This window comes from Platalea leucorodia (assembly GCF_965183815.1).
Source record: "Platalea leucorodia genome assembly, chromosome: 4".
NCBI lineage: Eukaryota > Metazoa > Chordata > Aves > Pelecaniformes > Threskiornithidae > Platalea > Platalea leucorodia.
Window position 1 is genome coordinate 79674938 of NC_138826.1, and position 26947 is coordinate 79701884.

The 26947-nt window shown below is 39.6% G+C and overlaps 1 protein-coding gene across 2 annotated transcripts in view; it reads left to right on the forward strand.

The window, feature by feature from the left end:
• The first annotated feature begins 540 nt into the window (after nt 1–540).
• The window catches only part of KITLG (KIT ligand), a 56189-nt gene continuing 29782 nt past the window's right edge, over nt 541–26947 (forward strand). For both annotated transcript variants that reach the window (XM_082311044.1, XM_082311045.1), the window contains exons 1-2: nt 541–748; nt 26055–26168. In XM_082311044.1, coding sequence (XP_082167170.1) covers nt 734–748; nt 26055–26168 — 129 coding nt within the window. In that variant the 5' untranslated portion in view covers nt 541–733. The remainder of the gene's footprint in view (nt 749–26054; nt 26169–26947) is intronic.

Consider the following 26947-nt stretch of genomic DNA (forward strand, 5'->3'; position numbering starts at 1 on the left):
TTCCCTGCAAGCTGCCAGAGACCCCCGCCCCGCCCCGCCCCGCCCCGGGCGGCTGGGGTCGCCTCGCTCGGTCACCGCCGAGCCCGCAGGCATCGGGCCGGAGAAGCCCTCTGCCAGCCTCCCCACCCCGGGGGCCGGTACCGAGCGCCCCCTGACCCGCATCCCTCGCATCATCCCCCCGCATCATCCCCCCCGCATCTCGTCCCATCCCCGCCCGCCGCTCTCCCGCGGGGGCCAGCCCACGGCCCCGCCGGCCCCGCGGCGGGCGCGCTTCCCTCCTGCGCTGCGAAGGGGCAGGCCCGGCTTGTTCCTGCCTCCAACTTCCCCTAAGTTTACTCGGGTTTCCCCCTCCCCGCGGGGTCTGCCCGGGCTCCCGGTCCTCCAGGAGGGAGGAAGGGCGGGAGGGAGGGGAAAGGCGTGTCTTGCCTGGGCTGCCGCTGCCGCCGCTGCCGCCGCCGCTGCTGGAGGCAGATCGGAGATATAAAAGACCTGGCCGGGGGCCGGCTGTGCCTCCAGTCGGTGCGGGCGCTCACGCCGCGGGAGAGGGGCGCAGCGGGGCGCGCAGAGCGGCGGCGGCGGCGGGGGAAGCGGGGCAAGCAGAGGCAGCGCGGGGCTCGCCGTGGGCAACCCCAATGCGTGGACTATCCGCTGCTGCATTATGCTGGAGCTACAGTTCCGCTGAAGGGAGTTTGCACACGGCCGGCTGGGCTGGACTGCAGCGCTGCCGTTCCTTATGAAGAAGGCACAAGTGAGTGAGGCCGGGCGGCGGGGGCGAGGGGCGGCCGGGGGCGGCCGGACCTACCTGCCGGGCACGGGCTGGACCGCGGCTCCCCGGCGGAGAAGGTCCGCTGCGGCCCGGGGGGCTGCTGGAGGGGAGAGGGGTGCGCGGGTCAGGGCAGCCGCCGGGCGGGGAGCGCGCACCCGCGTCCGGGGGGGGGGACGGCGGGGGGCGGCGGCTCCCCGGCGCCCCGAGAGGTGAGGGGCGCCGGGGATGGGAACTGCTGCCGTTGACGAGCGATTTGGGGGAGCGGGGTCGGGAGAGAAAAAAATTACCGCCCGGTCTTGCCCTCGACGCCCGCAGCCCGTGGAAAAGTTGGAGCAAGTGGCCGGATCGGCACCTGAGCCGTGGGAGAGCTCAGAATGCACTCGGGAAAATTGCCGTAATAAATCAAGTTGCCTGTGTTACACTGACGAGCTGAGTGCGAAAACACGAAGTAATCGGAGGCAGCAGTGCCGTGGCTGCTGTGCTCAGTGGCTCCATTCAAGCCGCTCCAGCGTGCGGCGCCGGGTCGGGGTTGCGGGGAGCCCCCGGCATTGCGCCCCTCGCCCTCCCTCGCCCCGCCGTGAAGAGCCGCTCCGTACCGTTGTGGGGGTCCCTGCCTTTATTTCTCCGAGTTTGGTAGCGATTGCAATCGCTGTGCTGTGCGTTTTTTAAAAGGAAGGATGGGAACAGACACGAGTGGAAAAATCGTCTCATAACAAGCAGCAGCTCAGGGAAACTCTAGAGAGTAAAAGTTTAAGGCTTGACTTTGCAAGGTGCCGGTACCCTCCATCCTGGCTGACCTCAGTGAGAGCCAGGGCTACTCAGTACCGAGACTGAGCTCCGAGGGAGAACAATGCATAGACAAGCACACCGCTGCTCCTGCGCTGGGGGCTTTGCCTTCCCCTCCACTTCTTGCGTAGAAGCAAGATACTTTTTTGCCTTCCCCTATTTCTTGGCGATTGCTGGGTCGCCCACACACCAGTAGCCTGAAGACACTTCAGCATACAGTCATTGGAAAAGACATATATTTTTTAAAAAAAGGAAGGACCTTACTGAAGTCTTTTGGGCATAGTTTTTTAAGAGACGATGGGAATTAGAAGTACTGGCTTTCTGAAATATTTAAATCTCATCTGGCCCAAGCGCTGGAGAATGTACCCATGCTTAACGAGTTATAACTTGGAGGCTTAATTTTTGTGATGCTGAAGTACAGTGAGGTATTATCTTAAATTATCAATTCTGATTTCTAACAGCGTATATCCATTGCTGTTACTCCCTTTGGATGACTAAAGATGCCTTGCACCTCAAAGCTGTTGTTTCAGACCTTACACACTAACTTGGTCAAATATGCTGAATAGATTATTAGTTGGGAAGGGTCTCTTAAAGTGTAAGAGCCATATTTATGTGTGCTTCATTATATGCATTCATTTAATATTGGAGTGAATAGCAGTGAAGTCACAAGATGTTATCCTAGCCCACAGAAACATACATCTAGGGCTGTTTCTTCAGAGAAGAAAAAAATGTTCAGCAAACAAATGAGGATTTATGAGTGCAAGCGGTCAAGCATTTTATTTCATATGAACTGTAAACTTCTAAAACCAGCACAGTACTTTTGCAAATTCAGAGCAAAGCAGGAATAATCCTTCTCTCCCAATAAACTGGGAAAGACAGGCAGTCTTGGCATTCAGGACCATATGGCTTGACTCAGGGGCTCGTGAGCTGTAGCCTGTGGAACAGCTTCTTGTTGTGGTGGTGAAGCATCTGTCAGCCTTCAAGCAGTTATGCTTCCTGCTTTTTGGAGACAGTGACAGGCTCCTAGCTCTCCAAAGGATTGTTTTCTTCATTTTAAGGATTAGCGAACAAATGTGATACCAAACCATTTATTATTCTGAGGGGATCAGAGCAGGAGATACTTTGAGAAAGACTTTCCACTAAAACTGTGAAGACCCTTGTGCAAAGAGAGAGCAAGTGAAGTGGATACGAGGAGGACTTAAGCACATTGGGGCAGTCGGCACATTAAAGTAAATTTTAATCTTTATGCTCTCCTGTGGCTAATTTTGCCATTGTCTAGACTGGTAACTGGCGTAGTGAAAAAACAGGATTGGGAAGCCAGGACCAGGAAAGAAGTTAACATTTCTTATGATAATTATTCTGCAATAGACATAGTACAGAAAGTGAGAACCACTACATCACTGAGCCTTGAAAACACTTTGTAATACCTGGATAGTGGTTAAAATAAATCAGGGATTTTGATGTTTGAGGTAATGTTACACAGGGATAATATATAACTAGTGTAGCTGAAGGAGTAGCTGAGTCATACATCAGTGCAACAAAAAGTGCTGAAAGAGAAGAGTCGTGCTGAATGCTAGACTAGAAGTGAGGAGGTTGGTCAGTTTATTTAAATCAATCTTAACCTGAGAAACCACAGGAACTGCAGAAGCATGTTCCCCAAACATGTAAGTCCTAGAAGGATTGTTTCTGAAACTATACAGTATGATAAATGTATAATGTACGAACACCTCCTGGATATTTTTTTTTTTAAGTAATAATGCCTTTAAAAATGTGATTAAACATTTAGAGTCCAGTCATACAAATCCTTTTTCAATGGGACTATTTCCATGGATTGATCTTACTGAAGGATTACTTGTATGAGAGGATTTATATACTTAGTAATTAAAACCATTATCAGAAGTGTGTTTATGTCATTTTGCGTGCTAATATTACAACAAATAAAATATCACTGATGTATGGATAGCCTTTTACATTTTGAACAAAACAGGATGAGTGGTGCTAGTGTGATACAATCTTGCAAAAACATGTAGCAGATTTTTGATTTGCTTGTTCTTTGTTTGGTTTGAAGACAATCTAAATAGGATTAAGTTACTAAGAAATATGCTGCAAGGAGGGGTCACCCATGGGGCTAGCTCAGAAGGCTGCTGATGTTAAGGTACCACAGATACTTGGTTCAAGCGCTTGATCTTCAGCAGTGGGTTAAATGCACAACCACTTAGAAACCTCAGTATTAGAAAGGTCTTGGATCTGAGCTTGGCTTTTTACCTCTGAATGTGTACATTATTGCTGGTAGTTAAATGACCTTCTTCAATTGTCCTATCTGTAGTACATTTGTGTCACTCAAGTGGGAGCCTCTGTAGAAATTATTATGGAACAGTACCTGGAAAAAAATTAGTACACAAATTGCCCGCTCCAGTCTCATATCGGCAGGCTAAATCAGAAACGCGAAGCAGATATCTGATACCTTGGTGTGAGCTTTCAGAGTCATTATTTTAGGGGAAACAGTGAGCTCTGATCTCCAATCTTTCTTGCTCATTCTACAAAAAAATGAACACTAGGCACTGGAAGACATTCGGAGCTCACGGTAGGTATGGATCTGCTGCTCATCAGATAGAAAAAGAGAACTTGTTGGAGCCAGAAGGATGTGCTATTCACAGTGAGTAATGGACTAAGGTCTCTTTCTCTTTTACCCTGGTTTTGACTCTGCTTAGGGGTGGCCAGTTTGCAAGTACTGCAGCTGGAAAGAACGTCCTGGAATAAAGTGTCGTATGAAGAATAAACAGCAGATAACCTGGAAGACTCTAGGGTGGGGTAGCATTTTGTAAGGCGTGTTTAGTGATCTTTTTATTATTTTTCTTTCCTTCACCTTCTTGTATCATGTGCCTGTAAGTTTTTATCTCCATGAACTATGTGGCACTTGGCTTTATAGTTTAAACTGAGGCCGCTAACGCAGTCTGCTTCTGACCCAGTTCTGCTGTCGCACTGAAATCTAGTTTCTCCTTTTGTGCACTGCGTGTCAGTTGTTCAGGTACAGTTCTGCAAGCCGACAGTGCCATTCTCCAAGTTTTGTTATGTGACTTAATGGTATGCTGGCTCATGTAATCGCCATATTGTACGAAAGTTAAGAGTTGGCAAGATGCAGCCCTTGGCTTCGGGTGGGCAATGCTCAGTATGCAGTATGTAAACACAACACCCATTTGTTTGAAGCAAGGCAGGAAAAATCTCCCTACGCAATTCCATTTGAGTGGTGTGGCAGCTGACAGATGAAAAAGAAAGCGTTTGTTCTCACCCTGGTCTTTGGTATGCCAAACCTGAGGTTAGTCAGCCTTTTAAACATACTGCAAATCTGCTTGTTTTTTGGTTTGGTTTTTTTTTTTTCCCCTGTGCACTTGTGGAAAAAGGAGATGGACAAATGTAAGGTGAGTGAAGGGGGGTAGGGCTCCTCTTTATTTTTATCGATTGGCCCATGTTTGCATTGCGTACTGAGTCATATGTAAACCTGCAAACCCGATGTTCGTAAATATTACTGATGCTGAAATAACTGACTGCGGGGAGCACAGAAAATGTAGATTTCTTTGCTGGATGGTTTTAGTTATTGACAAATGTAAATAGTATCAGACATTTATTAGTATGAGAATGAAAACTGGAAATACGTTACAGTTACAAACAGAGAAAATAAAAATAGTGTTAAGTATTTTATTTGATTAAAGCTAGTAGCATGCATAATATCTGAAGTCAATGAAAGTAGATACACTAATGAAGACGTTATTTCTACTGTACGTCTAAATAAAAGCCAGTTTAGGAGTTCAGTTAATGAACACTTTGGATCACAGTAACATAGGAAATAAATCATCCTCTAATTTCCCATTGTTATCTAATAACCACTGGGTGAATGATTGGTTGTTGTTTCTGTTTAAACAATGTTTAAATTATACAAGGTAGATGGATGTGATAACCATTTTAAACCTGATTAGGAATTTTCTGCTTTATACATATTATTGCGTTATTGTTGCTGCGTGGAGCAGACTTAAGTTTAGGTGCAAGGCGAAAATAGCATCAGGTCTAAGATGTCGCTACAGGTATTGCCTGAAGGAGGCCCTTGTGCTACTCACTGCTTTGCAGCCATGCTTTGGAGCACACTGTTTTGCAAAGTGGGTAAGTCCTGAGCCTCCAGCTATTCCATCACCACTTGAACCAATGCTAGAAGTGAGACCAGGTGGTGCAGGCTGCAGGAGGTGAGTGCAGGCTTCCACCTGAAGGGCGAACAGTGTTCATTGGCAGTGGTCAGGGCTCCTGGAAGGCTCTCTCAAGCAGGTCTGCTGTAGACCCACCTTTCAGATACCTGCTAGCCCCAAACCTTCACTGCTGCACTTGTAAGTATGAAGGGACTGCAGCATTTGGTTATTTTTCTTTTTCTTCATTTTTGCTGCAAAACCTACTGGATGGAGAAGATCAGATTCAGGAATGACCCTCAAGGTCATATTTAGCCCAAGCCTCAAGAGCTACCTCTTCTCCCATCTGTGATTTGGGGCCTGTTTATAACAGCCATTTGCATGGTATTTCTTAATGTTCCAGTGAAGAGTTTCTAGGAGTCAGTCTGGGTATCTTGGTACTTCTCCACCTTCACTGGCTTCTCTCTGATTTTGGGCAGCAGAGCTGGGAAGTCAGAGAGGGGTGTCTGCTGGCAGCCTTTGGGCTGGGGCAGAGGTGGGTTCAGCTCAGACTGATGTTCTGCAAAGCCTGCAGGTTTAGACTGGGCTGTCACAAGACGATGAGTGTATGGTCTACAGAGATTACCTCTGGGTTTGCAAACAACCTTGATTCAATCCAGACAGAGAAAGGCTAATCTAAAAGAATTTACTTGAGCATACTCATTGGAGTGAGAGAGACGCAGGTTCACATCTTTTCTTGGGTCAGAACTTAGGTCTCCAAGAAGGCTCTAACCATCCAGTCTGTCTTGTTGAAGTTGTTCTACTTTGTATAGGTAATTAGGCATTGTGCCAGAGGGAGGAAAAGAAAAAATCAAGTCCAGACTCTGAATCTGAAGTGTAACTTCAGTGTTGCTCCAAATGTGAATTGGTCCTATGCAGATTAAGATTTTAACGCCCCTGACTTAAGTCATACTTTAAGATCAAATTAACTGAGCTGCTAGGTTTATTTGTTCAATCTTGAGGGTGGCTGACACGCGAACTAGGAATGTAGGGGGGACTGTGTTTCAGGCCACAAGTCCAGATTCACAGATTGCGAATCATGCCAGCCTCTGAACCTCCATTCAGAAAGATTCAGGCATCTGCAAATGAGAGTCTGAAAACATCAGTCTGCCAGTCTTATCTGTTTGTGTAGCTTGGTATTTCCAAGCATGGCCATCCTACATGACTGAACGTGGCTTCAACACAATCACATTAACTGTCTCACTGACAATAAACTCTCATCCAGTGTCTTATTCAGCTGGTCTTCTGCTTTTCATTTGTTCTGCTGCCATCAGCTCTAGGACATCAGTTCACTGACAGTTAAGGCCAAGGATAAGTGTAGTCCAGTTTGCTCTACCATCTCTTCTTTAGAAGTACCTTAAGAAGTTTTTAGAAACACCCTAAATATAGCTTTAGGAATACATTATGTATGTGCAGTCTATGCAGTATGATAGCACCTACATTCTGCATTTGCTTTGGCTGGAATCTCTCAACTTGATGTAGGCAGGATCACTTGTACTGATAGCCTTCCAGTGTCTTTCCTCCTCAATGAACAACACTTTTTTTTTTTCCCTGCAAGTAATGAAAGTTGGAAAGAAATCCAAATATCTCACCCCACTGAACCAGTGTCCACATAGATACAGAGGAACACACACCATGCAAAACCAGCTGTTCATATCCAGTATTCTTTATTTGGATGCCAGCCTCTGTTTGTGCAGAAACTTGCATACAGTGAAGTCCTAAGCATGGCGTGCAAGCCTTCTGCCCAAGAGATTTGAAAATCTGTATGTCATGTGGCCACAGCGGAGCCCTTGGAATGTCAACTTTCAACCTAGAATAACACGTGTGCAGAAGTACCTGCCAAAGGTCTGTATTTCCCTTACAGTAGAGACATAATCTGTGTGTCAATTCACAGCATGCTTCATCATGAAAGAAGTAAGGCAGAGGATAGTACAATAGAACCTCCTCGGAATAAAGGTTTATCTGAGTCCTGTACAGGATAATCTTAAATCCTTCTTGTCGTCTGGATCTATAGCTTTTTCTTTGTGTGTTTTTGTTCTTTATTGTGAAACTCAGAATTCCATGACAGGTAAAGTTAATTCCTCATTTTTTGAGGAAGAACTTAATAATGCTCAATTATTTTTTTTGAAAGGAGTTTTATGATGACAGGTGATAGGTATATATATTTTATTTTAATTTGTAAGTATAAGGAAAAAATAAAATTTTCCTTGCTACCTTGTGCTTGCTTGGTAGCAGCAGACCAATATATGTCTTCCTATTATGTTTGCAGTATGATACATCATCACTGGATGGATTCTTCGGTCTGTTTAGTAGCACATGACCTCTAATTACCTTTTGAAAAAAGTTATTCTGGCAATATAAGCCAGACTGTAGAACTTAAGTTGTGCATGTCCTGACAATTTGTCTCCATTTAGAACAGAAAATGAGCTCTGCAAATCATACAGCAACTCTTTTTGTAAGAGCTGCTCCTGGACAAAAGAATGAACTTAGCAATGTCTACAACACATACTGAAAACTCGGACTAATACACTGATGTACAAGGTTAATTATTTTTTGAACAGTGCCTGTAAATGTGGAGATTTTAATGTGTGTAGGGAAGTTTGTTCCTCCATTTCATGTTGATCCAAAAATTTCCTCTCTGTTTATGGAGATTTCATAATTGTATAAAATGGGAGTAGGATATCAAGGTGCTGACTTTTGTGGTCTAACTGAAGTAATGGCCTGAAGCAAGGCGGTAAGGAGTCAGGCATGATACATTTAAATTTGTAATATGCTGCATATATGCCGAATAATTCACTAAATGAAAAGAAGTGCTTAGAAATTTAGGGAGGTTGAAATTTAAACATGCTAATGGTTTATTGTAAAGAAGTCCTAAGTTCCCTCTAATTTCCAGCCTCCATTTGCTCGTTATTAAGTGAACTCAGCAAAATTTGTCTTTTGCATTAAATGGCAAGCAGACAATATTATGCATTATGTCTTTAAACTGCTACAGATCTGAATGCCAGTTCTTCTTGAGATTTGTTTCTCTTTTACTACTTTGAAGCATGCAGGAATAGGAACATTAGTCAGCCAAATGAATTTAGGAAGCTTGTATAACACTGCTTGGCATCCTCTTTCGTTTGGATTAAAAAATATGTTCCCGAATAAACAGAGCTTTTTGGTGGTTATTTTAAAAAGGAGGAAAAAAAAATCTCCAATATTTGTAATTGCTGTCTTTTTCAAATTACTGTGGTTCTGCAACATGTGGATTGCATTTCTGTTCTGATAGCAAAAACTATCAACGCTGTATTTGACACCAGTTTAAATGGTTCTGGTGGGTATTGCTTTTTTTATTTTCAAGGAAATACAAATCTTATTTATCAATCATAAGTTTAAATACTGTCAATGAAGCTGCTTTGATCTTCTGTATTATAATTCCTGGCAAAGAATGTGCCCTAGATTTACCATGCATTCTCTAAATCCATGTCCTTCTGGCCATAATCATAGTCTGTTCCAAACTGTTTTGATAAATTTCTTCAGTATTTATTCCTTTAATAGTGTAAAGCTGGGCAGTGAAAGCCCTCTTTTCAGGCTACTAAATCCAGTGAAAATCTTGCTATTTTTTAAAATTAGACTCCATTCCCAAGCAGGGTGGTGTTCATAATCCCCCATCAATTTTCTTCTGCCACAGGTGCAAGAAGATTTTGTTCCCCCCTGCCATGTCTGTGAACAAAATTTCTGGATTTTTTTTGCTATCACCACATCTCAAGCCCACATCTAAAAATGATTTTTTGTCCTTCAAGTTTCTCTGTCTCCCTATTCAGACAGAAAACTAACTAACCCTAATTTTTTTGTGCACCTTTCCTGGCCTCTGCTGTGTTTAAGTCTGCATCCTCACCTCTGACAAGAAAACTTCAGCACTTCTGGCATCCAAAATACTGAAGGTGTCTCTGTCACGATCCTGTTTCCTTCCACGTGATCTAAGCTTCATCTCTGTTGAATGTTTTCTACAATTTTTGTAGTAGTCTGTCCAGTGGTCATTTTTATTTCCCACAATCTTTTTGAGGCCCACTTCAAATATTAATTTTCTGAATAACCTTGTTTTACTGTATTTCATCTTGTTTGCAAAAAGTAAGCATCTCAGGATTAGAATGAATCCACTGTTCTGTGGAATATGTGGTTTATTTATATGATGACGTTCATAAGCTATTCATACCGTTATGAAGAGCCCTCTGAAATAGTGGTCTGCCATTTCTAGAAGTGACAATACCTCTTCCTCCATAACTTCAAATCCTTGCTTTTTTTTGAAGAGTCAGGTACTTATTGAGACCAAAGGAAATCCTTTTAGAAGTAATTGTTATTGCTTTCTCCTTTATCTCTCAGCTTTGTTACCTAACCATGTTAGAAATATTTAATTTGGTGTTTTCATCTGGCCTTTAAAAATTCTGGCCTATAATGTTCTTTAAATCAACTGGAGTGAATTTCCTGTCTTTCTTCTCTTCCTCCTGAGCACATTTTAAAAAATCTCTTCTCACACACAGGTTTTAGGAATCAACTAGACATTTGCCAGTAATAGATAGTCTACAGTGTCATTGGTCATTCCCCATTGTAACAGAATGTTGTTGACATTTAAAAATGGTCTGAGACATATGTGAAGTTAATGTGATTTTTAGCCCACTGGTTTATTTCTATTGAAACAAGTCACTCTTGCTTTGCATCCAAGAACATTATTTCAGTTACTGTTGAATTTGTACCTGTTTAAAGTGCTAATTGTCAAATTATGATGTGCTTTTTGGCTTTATTCACTATGATAGATTCCTCTTAGCATACACACTCCATTACTTATTTTAGAGCAAATGGCACAATTCCTACAAAACTGGGAAGAATTTTTTCCTGTACAAGTTGACAAGTATCACTTAAGTAAACTTGCTAAGAAACTGCATCACTAACGACAATACCTAACGTCTTACTGGAATTTTAGAGTGTAGACATTAAAAAGTATATAATCTGAGGAGATTTGCACTAATCTTCTCAATGATGGGATATATTTTCTGTGAGATTAATTATGGAAGCCAAAGAAATTTCATGATAGGCCAGGCAGCTTAATGTGGCCTCTTTAGGAGGAGCAATCCTAGGAAATTTGTGAGAACCAGGTATATAAATCATCTAAGAAATCATATTATATTGTGTCAATATTTGCATTAGTTTCTCTATCAGCACATCTGTAACAAGGATGCTGTTGAACATATATCAGAATAGTTTCGCTACTGACAACTGTGGTTCTTTCTAATTCACATGAATACTTTTGACCAAATTTAAAGCTGTATAGGAAGTAAACGCACTGCACGCAATTTACAACTACATTTTTTATAAGTAACCCCTGTGAAAATCATCAGTAAAATTAAGGTAAAATAGTTGTTTTTCCAAAGGGTTGCATTCTGTGGCATCATTGCAAATGTTGTGAGGATACCTAGCATTTCTTATCAGTTATTTACTGAATTCAAAGTACTATATTACTGGCGTCTTTAGAATTCTATTTTATAAGCATCTGTATTTAATAGGCACTTATATTTCTCCAAAATTGTATGGACTTGGGGAGCTTTTTTCTCAGATTATTTTTCTTCCAGTTGTGTCTGCATCTCCATAGTTATACCAAGCTGCAAACTGACTGACTTGACTTCTTCTTTCAGTGTGTTTACCGCGCAGTTTCTGCAATTTTTAAAGAAAGCCGCAAGTGGAGCTTCAGGTTTAAGTTTAGATATTTCCAGTTCTCTCTAGTTAGCATAACTCAAGCAAAAACATTGAGGCAGCATTTGAATGACATTCATATTAATTCTGCGGTCACAATTCTGTGACAATGAAATTAGCTGTGTCTCTTTGCTCTAAGCTGAGAGCACTTGCAAATTGGTATGTATCATGGGAATGTGCCTCTTCTTTCTGGAAATGTAGGGGAATTGTGGGGAAACACTGAAGTAGTAGAAACACTTTGATGGGGTTTGTAGTCGTTAGCCTATACAAATCCCAATCAAAACCAAAACCAAACAAAAAATCAAAACAAAAAACGTAAACTCACTCACAAACCACCAGGATATTAGAATTACAGTTTGTGTGGACATGTCTAAAGTTCAGGGCAGGATATAAATTATAACTCGGGTTTATTTTACAGTAAAGTCAAGGTGTTCATAACTTGGTAAAAATAGGTGATCATGGTGTTCCCTTCATTTTCTTAAATATAGAGTAACTCTTAGCACATTAACTCTTAATTCTTGTCTTTAGAGTTAATGAATATGTCCAGAGTTTAAAAAAGTATTTTTCTTAACAGCTTGCCTCTATTGTTGTGTTGTCAGCAGATCTTACTGTATTTAAATCAGTCAGTAGAAGGAAGGTGGGAACTCTATATTAATAGAGTTCACTGAAAGGAATAGAAAAGCCCAGCTCCTGTAAAAGAAATGCTTTCAATGTACTAAAATTCTTTGTGTCTCAAAATGGGTGAATAAAGAGAAAACATTGAAATGACTTATTTAGATTAAAAAAAAAAAAGTCTAAGAAGAAAACTAAGTAGCTCCATATTTTATCTCCCTTGTCATAACAGTTTGAGGAAAAAACGATTTAGGGACAGAAAGCAAAGTGTAGAAATAAGTCATTAATTTGTAACATGACAAAAACTTAAGAGGTAATGTTCTCTAATTGTCAGCAACCTCATATAGTTCAATCTGGTAAGAGGGTTCACAGATTGATGACAACATGTGCAAGCTACATAAATTACTCAGGTTAATTGAAATTAAAAGAGATTCTGAGGAACTTTATAAAGGTTTAGAGAAGATAGGAGAACAGATGGCATGATGGCAAGTGGAGTTCATGGTGTCGAAGAGCAAGGGGGATGCATTTTGGAAGGAATGTTTTGAACTAATTGTAACTATGTTAATAATAGCAGGTTTCATTAGTTATAAAAACTACTTACAAGCTCTTTTTTAATGTTCTTGTAGCAATACTTGGTCAGGAAAAATGGATGAAAAATCCCTGTATTGTACCTGTGGTAGAACAAATCAACTAACATATTGGGATGCAGCAGAAGCAGAAAGAGAAACATAAAAGCTGTAATGCTTTTATAATGGTGATAGTCAGCCATCTTGAAAAAAGTTCTGGGTGCCCCATTAGAAAAAAGAATATTACCGAAATAGTGGTCCTAAAATAGGCAAAAGCATTATATGGAAACAGTGTGCATATGAAGGGGGACTGAAACCTGAGGGCAAGAAACTACTGACATTACTGATCTTTTCTTGGTACAGGAGCAAAGAAATATTTAACACAGCTGAAAGTCAGAAGATGCTAAAACAAACAATGCTACCTCTTCACAGAATTAGCAGTCTGGAAAGCTGCTTGACACTAGATATAATATGGCTTGAAATGCAGCTTGATAAATGTCAGACTGAGCCCAAGAGGTCATTTCTTACTGAAAGGGGTAGTCCTAGTCTTCTCATCCTTGCTTATCTCTTCTCCTCCTCCACTCATTCCTCAGGGATTTGTTTTCTGTCTACAAGTTGAATTGGCTAGTCACTGTCTGTGAATTTACTGACTTTCAGAGGGGTCGGGTGAATGTCAGAGGGACGGAAGCCACAGAGAAGGGGACTGTGAGAGTCCTCTCTCAGCAGCAGCGAGTTGTTAGATTGCTTCAGACCATCTCATTAACCTCGACTGATTCAAGAAGGATTATACCCTTAAGTAAGTAAAAAGCCATGGTTACTTTAGTTTACACTCATCATGAAAGGTTGCTTATCTTCTAATTCATGCAATTAAGAAGAAATTTTAAAATAGGCAGTATATTCTGTAAATGTGAATGATCAGATTTCTTCAGTTTTCTGTGGCTACCAGACTGATCATATATTGATCTGACACTTCTTATTTTCCAAATCTTCACTGCCTTAATTGCACAAGTCAGATTTGGCCTAATTATAAACTCAGTTTCATATACAACCATCTGCCAAAATTACCATCTGTAACGATTCAGCCTTTAGTTTTGAGAAAAGGAAAACCCTTTGAAATATATTGTAGCTGAGCTCCAATTACATGTGAAAGTAAGGACAGCTGAGACACTTATACTGAAAGATCTTTCTTTTAGCACGCGAGTATGCTTAGAACTCAAAATTGTATGCAATGCTGACATGTTGCATAGCTCTAGCCATTGAAAGACATTGGAGTTTCCATGGACCATCCCTGAAAGATACCCTTGTCCAATACTTCAGTATCAACAGGAGAATGCACTTAAAAGTATGTCCTCTCTTTCAGGGGTGCATAGGAATTCAAAATATACTCGAGTTTCTGATGCAGTAATGCAGTCACTGGCTTTTTATGTTATAGGAAGCAATTTGATCATTCCCATGCCATCCCATTTTTGCCATCTTCAGCTTACATTGTCCTAGAACAACCTTATACATTGCTTCGAATTCCTAAAATGGCCGTTTTGGCAATTTGCTGTCTTTAAAAAAAATAAATGCATAAGTCTCTTGAAAATAATTTCAGAAAGAACTTTTAAAATTAACAATGGCACGATGCATTTTAGTAAATTGTGAAAAAGCAATTGATGTTCATTTTCTGTGGTGGAGAGATGTGCAGTTGGAATAATAATCACTTAGGTATTTTTGACGTATGGAAATGTTTTTAATGTAGATCAAAAACTTAAAAGAAATAGTTGATTTGTTCTTACTAATATACCAACTTAATTGCTTTAAGACAAGGCATAATGTATTTGTAATTCCAGCTTGCTGAGGTAAATGGCTTATTGCCTGCCCAGTGCTTACGTTGTCTTGCAAGCATACTTAAATGTTTTGAAGATTAGTTTCTAATTTGATGTGTCAGTTACCTGATTTGTCTGCAGTGCCGCAAGCTGTAATTTCAAGGCATTTGAGATTAATCTAACCCATCAGTCTATCGCTTTGGATAAATATTCTTTTCACAAAATAATATAGATTCATTCTTAATGTCCTTATATTCTAATAACAGTGTCAATGTAAGGTTGTGTTGTTCTTTCCCAGGTCATTACCTTAAACCTAAATTGTTCATTTGGGTTTTGAGTATGTATGGGAAAGCATCCAATTCAAATTACATAGGAAATAAAATGCCGTCTAAGAGCTTAGAGCATTTTTTGGAAGTCAAATTATTTACTGGGTAGATTTCGTAAATAAAATATGAGAGAACTGAGTTGAAATCAGGATCTTGAAAAAGTTGAGGTTTTTTTCCAGTAAGAAAACAATTTAAATGTGGCTTTGTTTTACTCTGTGTTATTTGGAGACAGCTGAGATAAATTTGCATGATTCTCACAAACATTTCTTGGTGCACTACTAATACGTACAGCTCAGCTTGTCAGGTACAAATCAAGATCTACTGAAATCTTGAAAGTGAATAGTTTTAAATAGGTCTAGGAAGAACATAAGCCTAACAATGTTGCTTCTGAGGGGCTCATTGAAACTTCATTTGATTATTGACAAATGTGTAGTCATATGCTCCAAGTTTTTGAATGGTAGGGTTTAAATTTATGCATTTCCCGGGGTAATATCTTGACAGACCTTCTAGTTAGCTAACTATTGTATCAAGAAACACTATGTAAATGAGCAAAGAGCAATAGGATTTTTATTGTGACAAATAAGTTCAACAATGAGTTGTGTAATGGCACTCTTTCATCCTACAGTAGAGCAGTGTTTGAAGAATAATTTTCATCCCTGTTACATGCTCCAAGGTAATCATGTAGGTTTAGAATAGTGCTTATAAAAGTATATCTTTTGAATTCTGAAAGAATGAGTAACAGCTTTTATTACTTATGCTCAAAATTTTAGGTGTCACTATTGATGATGGAAGGAAACCTCAAATATCCATTAAGTATTTCCCAAAAGATCCAAGATTTAAAGTAGCTGAAAAGCAGAATGACCTTCTTTCATCAATGTTATAGTTGGTGTTGAAAACTTTGGCAAGAGGTTTGGCTAAATACCTGGTTGTTTTTAATCTCTTCAAAATACAAAATCATTTTCCTCACCAACAGTTTACAAGAGAAAAATACATGTTACATAATAACTAGAAAAGTTATCAACTTGAGGTTTTGGGGGATCAAAGTGAAAACTTCTCCGTTTTGGGGCATAGAGATTTCCTGTTCCAAGCCTTTTTCAGTTGATGCAGGTGCTACTGTCTGGAATATATCCAGAGAAGTCAGCTTTTGTGTGCATAAATTGGGAATACCTTTTATTTCAGCTGTTATTTATCAATGGGAAAAACTGCTCTGACTAATGAGGAGCTATCCCTTTCAAAAGTTGCATGACTTAAAGTGTTGACTTTAAGTTGTTCGCTCCTCTTCACTTCAGAAGCAACCACCTGGCTGGATACTGCATCCATTGTATCAGCCGCAACAATGTTCAGTAAGAGGTAGGGTAATCCTCTATTTACATTTGCTGAGAGGAGAGCCTGTGAACCTAAGGTATTATAGAGTAAATAAATACAATTTGTAATCTGAGAGGAGGTAAGAGAAAGGGAATGCTTTGTTTATTTTTCATGAGGTTTTGGGTTTTTTATGTCACACTGGAAGTCAGATGGGCTTCTTAATTAGACATAACAAAGACTTGGATAGTAGGGTTGATCTCCATAAATACATCAAGAGAACAAACCGGAAAGATGGGAGTATAACTACACAAGCAAAGGAGCAGTGTTGTCATGAGAAAAAATTAAAAAACACTGAGAAAAGGAGGCTGAGGGGAGACCTTATTGCTCTCTACAACTACCTGAAAGGAGGTTGTAGCCAGGTGGGGGTCGGTTTCTTCTCCCAAGCAACAAGCAATAGGACAAGATGAAATAGCCTCAAGTTGTGCCAGAGGAGGTTTAGATTGGATATTAGGAAAAATGTCTTCACTGAAAGGGTTGTCAGGATTGGAACAGGCTGCCCAGGGAAGTGGTTGAGTCCCCATCCCTGGAGGTAATTAAAAGACAGGTAGATGTGGTGCTTAGGGACATGGTTTAGTGGTGGACTTGGCAGTGCTAGGTTTACAGTTGGACTCGATGATCTTAAGGGTCTTTTCCAACCTAAGTAATTCTATGATTCTATGATTATTGCCTCCACTCCCACTTTCCTTCTCCACTCTTTCTATTTGGTTTTATCCAGTCCTATTACAAATGTAAGCTGTCGCTGGCATCAAAGGAGTGGGATATAACAGAACTGTTATCTGGAGCCGACCTATCCCAGGAGTTACCTGAAGGCCACAGTGACTTTGAAAACTGATACCTGCTGTTGAATGGGGCAAATAAAGTCAGTCAAGAGATTTATGCTCCAGGAATACCAGGTTTTTGATTGCCTGTTGAGGAGGACTGCCTAGACCTATCCCTGTATGTTGGAATTCAGGTTACTAATGTCATTTGCCTTAGTAGCAGATGATGCCAGAGCTTTTCTGGATGGACTGCAGAGTACCACATTTGCCTGATGTTGGTCATGAGATTTTCACAATGGCAGAGGGACTGAGGAAAGCTTCTGGAGTTCAACCCCATGATCTTTATCATGATGCAAACCATGTAATTTATGTAACCTCTGTTTCTCACCTTATCCTGAGTGCTCTTGTAGACCACCAATGTAGACAGCAGCTGTAAAAAGTCAGAATATGAATAGTCTCATGATACAATACTGATGTGAAAAAATGTCATCCTTCAGCACTGTCAAAACTTATACTGGTGTTGGCATATGAGAGAGATCCAGTGTTCTTCAGTCACGTCTAAGCTTGTAATTGTAAGGATGTAATACAATTAAGGTAGGTGGGTGAAACACACTTAATCTCAACTGTACTGGCATCTAGTTTTAGTCTGTATTCAGCAATTCTCCTTTTGTAATGAGGTCTCTCATATCGAGCAGGTCAGAGAAATCAGTTCTGAATTTATATCCTTATAAAGATACAGGGCATATCAGGGATGTTATCAAAGAAATTCAGAGTTGAGAAACAGAACAATGTCTTTTTGAGGACATGTCTTTGGTTTAAGACCATGTTGACCAGTCTGTGATTTACATTTCAGAAATCATCCTCTGCTTATACAAGGAAGTATAAAAGGATTGAAAAGAAAACCAGGAAAAAAGAAAAAGAAAAAATGCCTAAAAACCTTTTAATTTTGTGTAAGAATATTTTTTTCCTGATGTTCTCTTTCCACAGGCTCAAGCATGAACTGAAAACTCCTCAGATTTATAATACAGTTTAGTTTCTAGCAAAGTTTATGTACGTGAAAGAGTAAGAATACGCTTAACCTGTTTTACTTTATACTACAAATGAAATACTAGGGAGAACAGAGATATTTTCATCATGTACATGAGTTTCATCATATGCCAAGTATCAAAATAGCTGATGTTTTCACTGTTCTTGATTTTTTTTTTTTTTTAATTTTGTAGTGTAATAGTTCTCCTAACCCAAATTCCATGTACTTTGTAGCAGATGGTAAGAATTAAAGATCCAGTACAGAATTTCTGTAACAACTCTTATCCCATTTCATTTACTGATACTCAAAGGTCTAAGATTAAAAAGCGTGGCTCTGTATACATTTTCATTATAATTCAAAAGAATATTCAAGATAGTGGATTTTTTTGCACAAACTTGGCAAACAAGCAGGACATCTGAAATAAATCTTTAAAACAATCTTTAGTTAAGTATTTTACTTAAGAGAATGTCTTTTCATTCCCTGAGGAAGTCAGATCATCCACCTCCATATATATTGTGAGAACCTTGTCCTTGCTGTCAAGATAATCTTGTACCTTACTTTGCTTTCCCCTTTCATTACTTAAAAATGCCTTTGGATTTATGCTAGAAAACTCTTTTGTAAGTTCCCAGGAGGGAAAAAAAAAAAAGACAACTTCCTCCTTGGAGTTTGTGGGAGGTTTTGTTGAGTCAATGTGTAGGTATTTTTGATCTCAGTGTCTCCATTAACAGAACAAGTAAATATTGGTCTCTATCAGTCTAAAGTGGGATAGAAAAATGTAAAATTTCAGTACCAGTCCTGGATGATTGTAATGGAACTTTACAAGGAATGGAAAAAAAAAAAAATCTTTTGCCAGTACATATGTGCTAAAAAGACTGTACTAACTGAAGGACCTCTGAAGGTCCTCATAATCTCTGATTATGACTTAACAGGAAGACTTCTTTCAAAATATGTGAGGTTTTTTTATTTTTAACCTTTCTTCCAATTGCAGTGTTTTTATCCATAAAACTCCTGGTTTTTTTGCAGAACTAGAATGCCACCTGATGGATGATTATCAGTAAATATTTATTTGGACACCATTAACACAAGCTCCAGAGGGAACATCCATATATAATTACCTGTCTCTTGGTAACTTCACTTCCCGGTGTTTGGAAACTAAACAAACTGTCTGTCATCCAGGACAGATTTAGGATGCATGAAAGCTGCCTGAATCCCTGATTGTCAAGTGAGATCAAAAAGTGGACAAAATTTATTATGGACCAAATAATATTTTTAAAGACCAAAGCGAACATTTTTAGGACAGCCAGATATTTTACATTGGTATCCTTATGGGGTGGAAAATAAATACATTAATTTACACATTGAAAACACTGTTTTGTAGTTGTAATTACAAGATAGCTGGATAACACGGATTTGCAAGGCAAACTCTATATCAATTTACACTTCCTCTTGCTTATCATGTTCTTGTTGGTTCCAGGTGAAACACACAAACCAAACACAGCAGGAGTTTGGTTGCACCTTACTAAGTGCAACAGTAGCACATTGGCTGGACCAGCCTGCTGCTTCTGCATCTGTCAGGGAGAGCTGGGAAGGGCAGAGGATGATAGCAATTGGCCTGAGGCTGGATGAAATTAAGTTGGCATATAGTCTAAGCAGCTTCCTAGTTTTCCCAGGATCTGGATAGTGGGAAAGAATAGTGTGATTCATCATTGTCTCAGCACAGTAAGACCATGTATCTTAAATTTGTCTGTCTCAGGAAAAAGATGTGCATAACTTGGCAGAACTAGAGAATGGTTTCTCCTTCCAGCTGAAGAAAAAGTAGTGAAGAAAAAGTAGTTCTGCATTAGCATTTAACAGGTTTGGAACTATTTTTATTCATTGACCTGAACAGAGCTATTTTTGATTCGTTAACAGTATACCTTAGAAGTGAACAAGGTCTGTAAGCATCTGGATACAGCAGTTGCCTTTTCCTTTGCACATGTGGCTGATGGAGTCCAGCAAGTGCCACTTTAGCATTCTGCCACCAAATGGACATTTAGCTGAAAAATCCTGCTCTTGTCAGTTGCCATTAGGCATTCCAGAAGTCCCTCACAGGAAAGCAAGTGAGTGTGCAGAGGTTAGGGGGAAGAAGTTTTATGGTTGGGAACATCATGGAAAGGCAAATACAGAATGTCACAAAAAGATTAAACAGCTGTGAAATCAGGTTGCCCACTTAACTCATTTGAATGTAGGGGGCAGTGGCACCTTTCCCTGCTTATGTTTGTAACAGTAACTAACTCATTAATTTCCTTTCCCTTTACCCCATGAAGTACCCTTGTATTACATATTTTAGATATTATATGCAGAACCGGGTAGAAGAGTAGTCTGCATTCTGTAAATAACTGAATATGTGTTCAAATATTTCATGTCTAAATCACTCCAAAACTTACTTTGAAAAAGAGTGACCAGCATTTCTGTAGTCCGTGTTTAAATCAGAATCCAAATAAATCACTCTGATACTCCCTGGTGAATTTTGTTTACTTTTATCATCATTCTCCCTACTACACATCATTGTTAAAAAAATGAAGAATAGTTAGTATTGGTCACTAGAAAAGTATGCATCTGCTTTTTGTATTCATAACAAAGTATGTAGGGTGTGATCCAGAGAGTTTTAGGTGTCTCACCCCAGCAGGGTGACTCACTGAGCTGGAGTTAGCCTCCATTTTGTTCAATGGACTGCCAAAGGGTTGTTCAAGAAAATTTGCATGTTGACTGGGGAGCTTCCCAGAAGTTAGGGTGCCCAGATGGAGGAGCATGTGCAAGACGAGGATGCACATAAACGTTCTGATGCCTGTGCAGCGAACATGTCTTTTTTTTTTCCACATAATGGCTTGCCAGTGTAAAATGCATAAATGTTCTGAAAAATAAGGGTCAGGAATACCAATGTACCCCCATTTTGCCCCTTCTGGCTAGGAAGCCGTCATAGGTAGGAAAGTGTCTCCAGTGGTAATTGCGAGGTAGATATCAGAGGAATATAGATATCTGTGAGTTGGAATTACCTTGGTTAAAGGAAGTTTAACCCAGGTCCGTCACTCGTTAGTGAGCACCCTAGTTGATAGGCTATGATATTCGGTTAGACTAGTGCCAGTCTTTTGAAGGACAGTGATGGGTGTATGCTAGACTTAATGCTTCAACTATGTGTTATTCAGGGATCATGCAGTGTTTTCTCCAGCTACACTAAACTAATCTCCAGGGTACCTGAGAGCATGTAGGGACCTTTCCAGTTCCAAATGTGCTTCCCAAAATACTTCACTGCTTCCGGAACAAGGTGTTCATGGGTGGGTGACTTTTTTTTCCACACCTGACTCACTCTTTTGGGGCTTGAGCAATATTTAACATTTAAGCAGTATTTAGGCACAGCTATTTAGAGTACTAAAGTTAGCGCTGTCATTTGCATGGGTGAAGGTATTGCTGAATAACATGAAAATGGATTATATTCCATATAAATGCTCTTCTTTCACTTTAAGATTTTTCTACACTAACAGTAAATTTCTTAATTGGTTAAAGACAATTATTCCATGACTTTAATTATCTCTATCACAGCTAAATAACTAAATAGATTAGTAGACATACGAAATAATTATTGTGCTCCTGGATGCTTTGTGGTTAAAAAAAAAATAAAGGCAAGAAAGATCTTTTCTTGCTATTTTCATTTTCTCTGAATCTTCTTTCAAAAGGCTTTTTAAGGCATAAGTATGAACACTAAGTTAGCTATCTGTGACTGACCAACCAATGTTGTCTATGGCAACAAGTTCACAAGCTGTGCCCCTGCAAAGCAGCATGCAAACACTGCCTGAGGAGCTGATATGGAGAGGTGTTCCTACCCCAGCATTAGCAGAAGTGAAAAATAAATTTGGGAAGCCTGGCCCAGGGTGAATATTGTTCCACATTGTCAGCTAACCCTACTGCAGCCATGGCTTAGTTGTGGTTAATTGGATGATTTGCTCAAGAAACTGGGCTGAAAAATTCCATGGCTAACATGATTTGAATGCAAGAAATTTTATAATGAAGAACCCATTTGTCTGTGTAGTTACTGTCTCTCCCTGTGCTTAATGGTTTTTTGTATTTTATTATTTGCCTTTTTTGTTTTTTTAATGATTTCTCCTTGCTTATGATTAGAATTGTTATCAGTCCAAACTAGATATTTGGAAATGTCCAGACTTTCCAATGTTTGGCTTATTTAGCAATGTGGTATTCCCCTTGCTGCTTTCCACTTAAGGTATTAGCTGAACGTTAACCAGTGTGGATTGAGTATCTTTGATGGCATACTGTGAAAAAGATGCTAAAGCACTCATTCAGCAGCCTTTGTCAACACTCCAGATCATAAATGAAGAACATAATAAATGAAAAAGTTGTTGAGTTACAACTGAAAGGATAGCCTTCAACACATATGGATCATTAGCTGAGCCTCTAAAATGCTGTTAACTGAAATTATAGATTGTGGTTTATAAGCAATAATGAAAACCATTTGCAGAATGATCAAAACTGTATACTTGAAATCTTTAAGTTGAAGTATCCTCTCCAGTCTAATCAGCATTTTTCCCTTTCACAAAAGCAACTTAAATATTCAATATTTAAGGGATTTCAGAATATAAAAACAATTGAATAATTTTTGAGCCAAAAATAAGAAGAGGCCCTTTGGTATACAGGTCTGCCTCCTGTCCGCCATATATCTTCAATTTAATGCTGGTAGATGATGTGTGATTAAATCCTGTGGCCAGCTTTGAAAATCCCATTTTAGCTTAGAAGTAATTATATATGGAAATCTGTTACGAGTACTGTGTGGGTAACTTTCATTTATGCTTAGTAAAGTGTAAAACTGGAATCTCTATTTATAAAGCTGTTGTTTAAGCTTCTCTTTTGTTCTGTCCTTGATTTAATTTAGTCTATTCAAGTTTTGCTCAAACAGCAGGTTTGGTCATTAGTAAGTAACACAAAAATAGCTTAGCTCTTTGATCTATACAGTCCTTACACACAATGTGCCTGTAGGCATGTGTAATATAAATATTTTGTAAGTGCAAACAATTAAAAGATTTTGGATAATAGGCATGTTGAAACTAGCAGTATTTTGCAGATTTTAATTTCCTGTTGGATGACACAGGGAACAAATAAGCAAGAAAAACCTCAAATCATCTCAAAATTTACAAAGCATTTGTTTTTAATAGCAGTTATAAAAATTACTATGCTTTTAAATCCCATTATTTACATAGGGAAAAAGAAGTGTGTTCTTATTGATTTGCATAATTATAAAATGTGTAGTGATTTTAGGGTTCATGTATGGGTTGTCGTTAGATCCAGAAGTATGAAAATTGACAAGATGCATCAGAGTTCTGCTTTTATTTGGAGTGTGCTGCTGCTTTTATTAACATTACTCAGCTGATCTGGCAAAAAAGTATTTCCAGTTAAAGAGTTTTGTTACTGTTTTGATTATTAGACTGTTAGGTTAAACATTGCCCTATGACAGTGACACAAGTCAGTGAACAGATCTCATCTTCCTTTACATACTACTCAGTATTGAGGAACCCAGTAAAGAAATTGGTGATTTCTGGCGCGGACTCCATCTCCAAAGAAAACATCAGGGAAACGTCCCTGAACCCCAGTGAGTGTAACTGCTAGTGTACTGTTTAACTCTGAAGGTAGAACTACTTTTTTTTAATTCTTGAAAGCAGTATAGTTAGTCCATTTTGGGGCTGGTTGTCATTTATTTCTTGCCTTTTTTATAACAATTTTGTTTCAAAAATCATAGTGGGGTAGTAGTCTGTTAAATTGAGGTCCCCTTTGGTTTCCTCTGTGATTCTGGAGCTTATGTGAGGAGAGGGAGATGTTTCTCTGACCATTTAAAGCTAGCTCTTAAACAACTTTGAGTTCTTATACACTGCAAGGAGCTCTCAACGGTCCTTTCAGAGACTAGCGGCATCGCTGTCACTGCAATATGCAAACAGAAGCAGAGGTACAAACACACCGACGTTGGCCAAATTAGTCAAGAGGAGGAATGTCAGAAGAACCAGGTTCCCACGTTCCAGGTCTCACTACCCTTTCACTGGAAAGTAGAGAATAGACACAGGGTTGTTGTCTCTTGTGTCTCAAGTGTGGCTCTGACACAATGACAGCTTCATTGCATCTCTGGAGAGCTTGGCTGGTTCATAAATGTGTAACTGCAAGGCTTTGTATAGCATAAGATACAGAGGTTTTGTAAGACTCTTAAGACATTCTCAATTCTTCACATAGGTAATTATTCTCAATAATTATTTGTACAAATATTAAATTAAAACTATTTCTAAATGCTAGTTACACTGAAGCAAGAGGCATTCTCAAAAGACATGCTGCATATTGAATGTGTGCTTTGCTTAGAATATTTTTGATTTCTTTTTCTGTAAGTCTACCCACCATCATGATCCTGTAGTGTCTGAAGGTACAGTTTAGGGAAAGCCAAGGGCAGGCTCCAGCAAAACGGGCAGTCCTGGCTTCTCCCATCTCTAACGGAGCATTTCTGCTGTCTCAGTTACCTGGATCAGAAAGCTGGCCTGCCTGAAAAATAGCACAGGAAAACAAAAATGGAAGTTGTCTGCCTGGTACAGCTGGCTAAACCATCTCATCAGTACCAGTGCAAGAGGCAGGGGGAGGAGGCTAGATTGTCTTTTCCAGCAGCAGCCCACACTGGTTTTGCCTAAATGAGTCAGGAAGCCGTATTCTAAGCAAGCAAATGACCAGTTTTACTTGAGATGTAAGATACATAGAAGATTTAAGAGATATAAGATACAAGAGAGAGTTTTACTTGTCATTTAACAGCTCTAGGGAAAGTGCCTGGCACTGTTCTGTCATGTTTATGTAACTCCCAAGCAATCTTTATTATCATGCTTTCTTAGCCCCTCTAGGTTTACTGTAATGACACTTCCTGGAGAGCTTCATCTGTTATTTGATTTGTTTTGGTCTTAAATTGAAAGGTTGGATAGCATTTGAAGGCAAGGCTGGAGATGGGAGCTATCTACCTGTCCCAGGGAACAGACAGGCCTGAGACGCATCTTAGTTCGTGCAAAAGCAAATTTTTTTTCTCAGTCCTGCCCTCGTGGAGGCTCAGGAGCCTGGACAGGCAAAGTCCATACTTGCAGTAAACATACATCATCATGGACTCTTGCTGACAGCTTCAGTCAGCTGGCACAAGAAGCTTCATAACCCAAGGCAACTTTTGATTATCCATAGCTTAAATGCTTTAACATTTTGGAAGTAGATCTGCAGCTTAAACTTGGCATGGGGCTCTGTGAGAAACCAGCAAAGCACAAGGAACACCAAAAGGTGAGCAAGTTCAGGCAGTGTGGCCAAGGAGACACCCAGGTGCATTGCTGCTAGTTATCTGGTGCTTTTCTGGCCGAGTCTCACAAGCCTGTGTGAGTACATTGCATTGCTGTTCCTAATAGGATTTAGGAGGGGAATCTAGTGCCAAAGCCAGGCTGCCACTCCTGAGAGGCCAGAGCACGTCACTTAGAGAAAATGTATTGTATTGCTGCTTGAGATCTCAGTATTTAGGCAGAGTCCAGTTGTGGTTTTGCTTGCAGTTTAACTACCCAAATGTAATGGCTGTGATTATGAACTTTCTCCATTTATCTTGCTGTGGTCTGGTATCATTTTGTTCCTTGTTAACCATTATCACTTTAGAGGCACGGGTTTATCAAATACCTTATCGAGTGAATGACAAGTATTTAGTTAGCTTTATGTTGATGATGAAGAATATTGTGAAGTTTGTCTCTTTCTCTTCTTTGGTATCTGTAAACTTTGCAGAAACTCACCTAAGCAGGGTCCTGTGCAAGTAATCTGATGGCTCAATACCAGGTTTTCCATTATTACTCTAAAGGTACTTGCTTCCAGAAAAGATCAATTAAGTGCATTTCTGTGGATCCCTGCCATGAAGATTGGCACAAGTATTGGTATGAGTATGTCCTCATGAAAGATGAAGAGTATTGTTGCATCTAGACTTTGTGCATGAAAAATATTAATACAATCTCTTGTTACTTCATGTTTGGAGATTGCTTACTTAGGGTTTCTTGTTTCCTTTTTTTTTTACTAAATAGACTTGGATTATCACTTGCTTTTGTCTTCAACTACTCCTACTTAATCCTCTTGTCAAAGCCCAGAGTTCCTGCGGGAATCCAGTGACAGATGATGTGAATGACATTGCAAAATTGGTAAGTAGCTTTCATTTTAAATTATTCTTTATGTTAAACAATAATCAGTGGCTAATGGCACTTACATTTTAAGCAAAGTTAGCAAATCTATATTAGAACCAGAGGAATACTGAAAAAAAAAAATCCATCAACCTCTGTCACTTGATCAAAACCAAAACCTTTATGGCAGAGACTGGAGAATAGTTTCAGAGTTCATTGAAGAGATGACCTTCTTGACCAAGCTGGAGTATATGTACATATATGTTTTCCTCCCTCCAAACTTCCATAAAAATTGTCAAAAGTCTTGATTTCCTCAAACATTGTCTAGGATCAGATTGCTTCCCATGCAGATGAAAGATTATTGTCTTTGTGTTACTGATTTGTGTGGAGCAGACTGGCAGCAAACACAACTGAAATGAACCAGAAGTCTTTACCTAGGTGTATAGGAAACTTGTGCCATATATAAAAATAGTATGGTATTAGGCATCGTTGTAGCAATCAAGGCAATAATGATCGAACAGCTCTTACAGTCTTTAGGTGTGAGTGGGCTACGCTCATTACATGTTTCTCTCTCTACTTGCTGTACCTAGAAGTTTAAGTCTGAAGGACTCATGGCTTTGTATAAGACCTGAATTCATTTAAGTACATTTTAACTGTTACTTAATTGAACACTGCATTAACCTGAAAAACTGCATCTCCTTGTGTGAAGTCAGTTGGTATTTAACTCCACTGAAGTCAGTGATTATGCTAACTTGTAGTAGTGCAGGATCTAACACCACAATTTTTAAGAAACAATATAT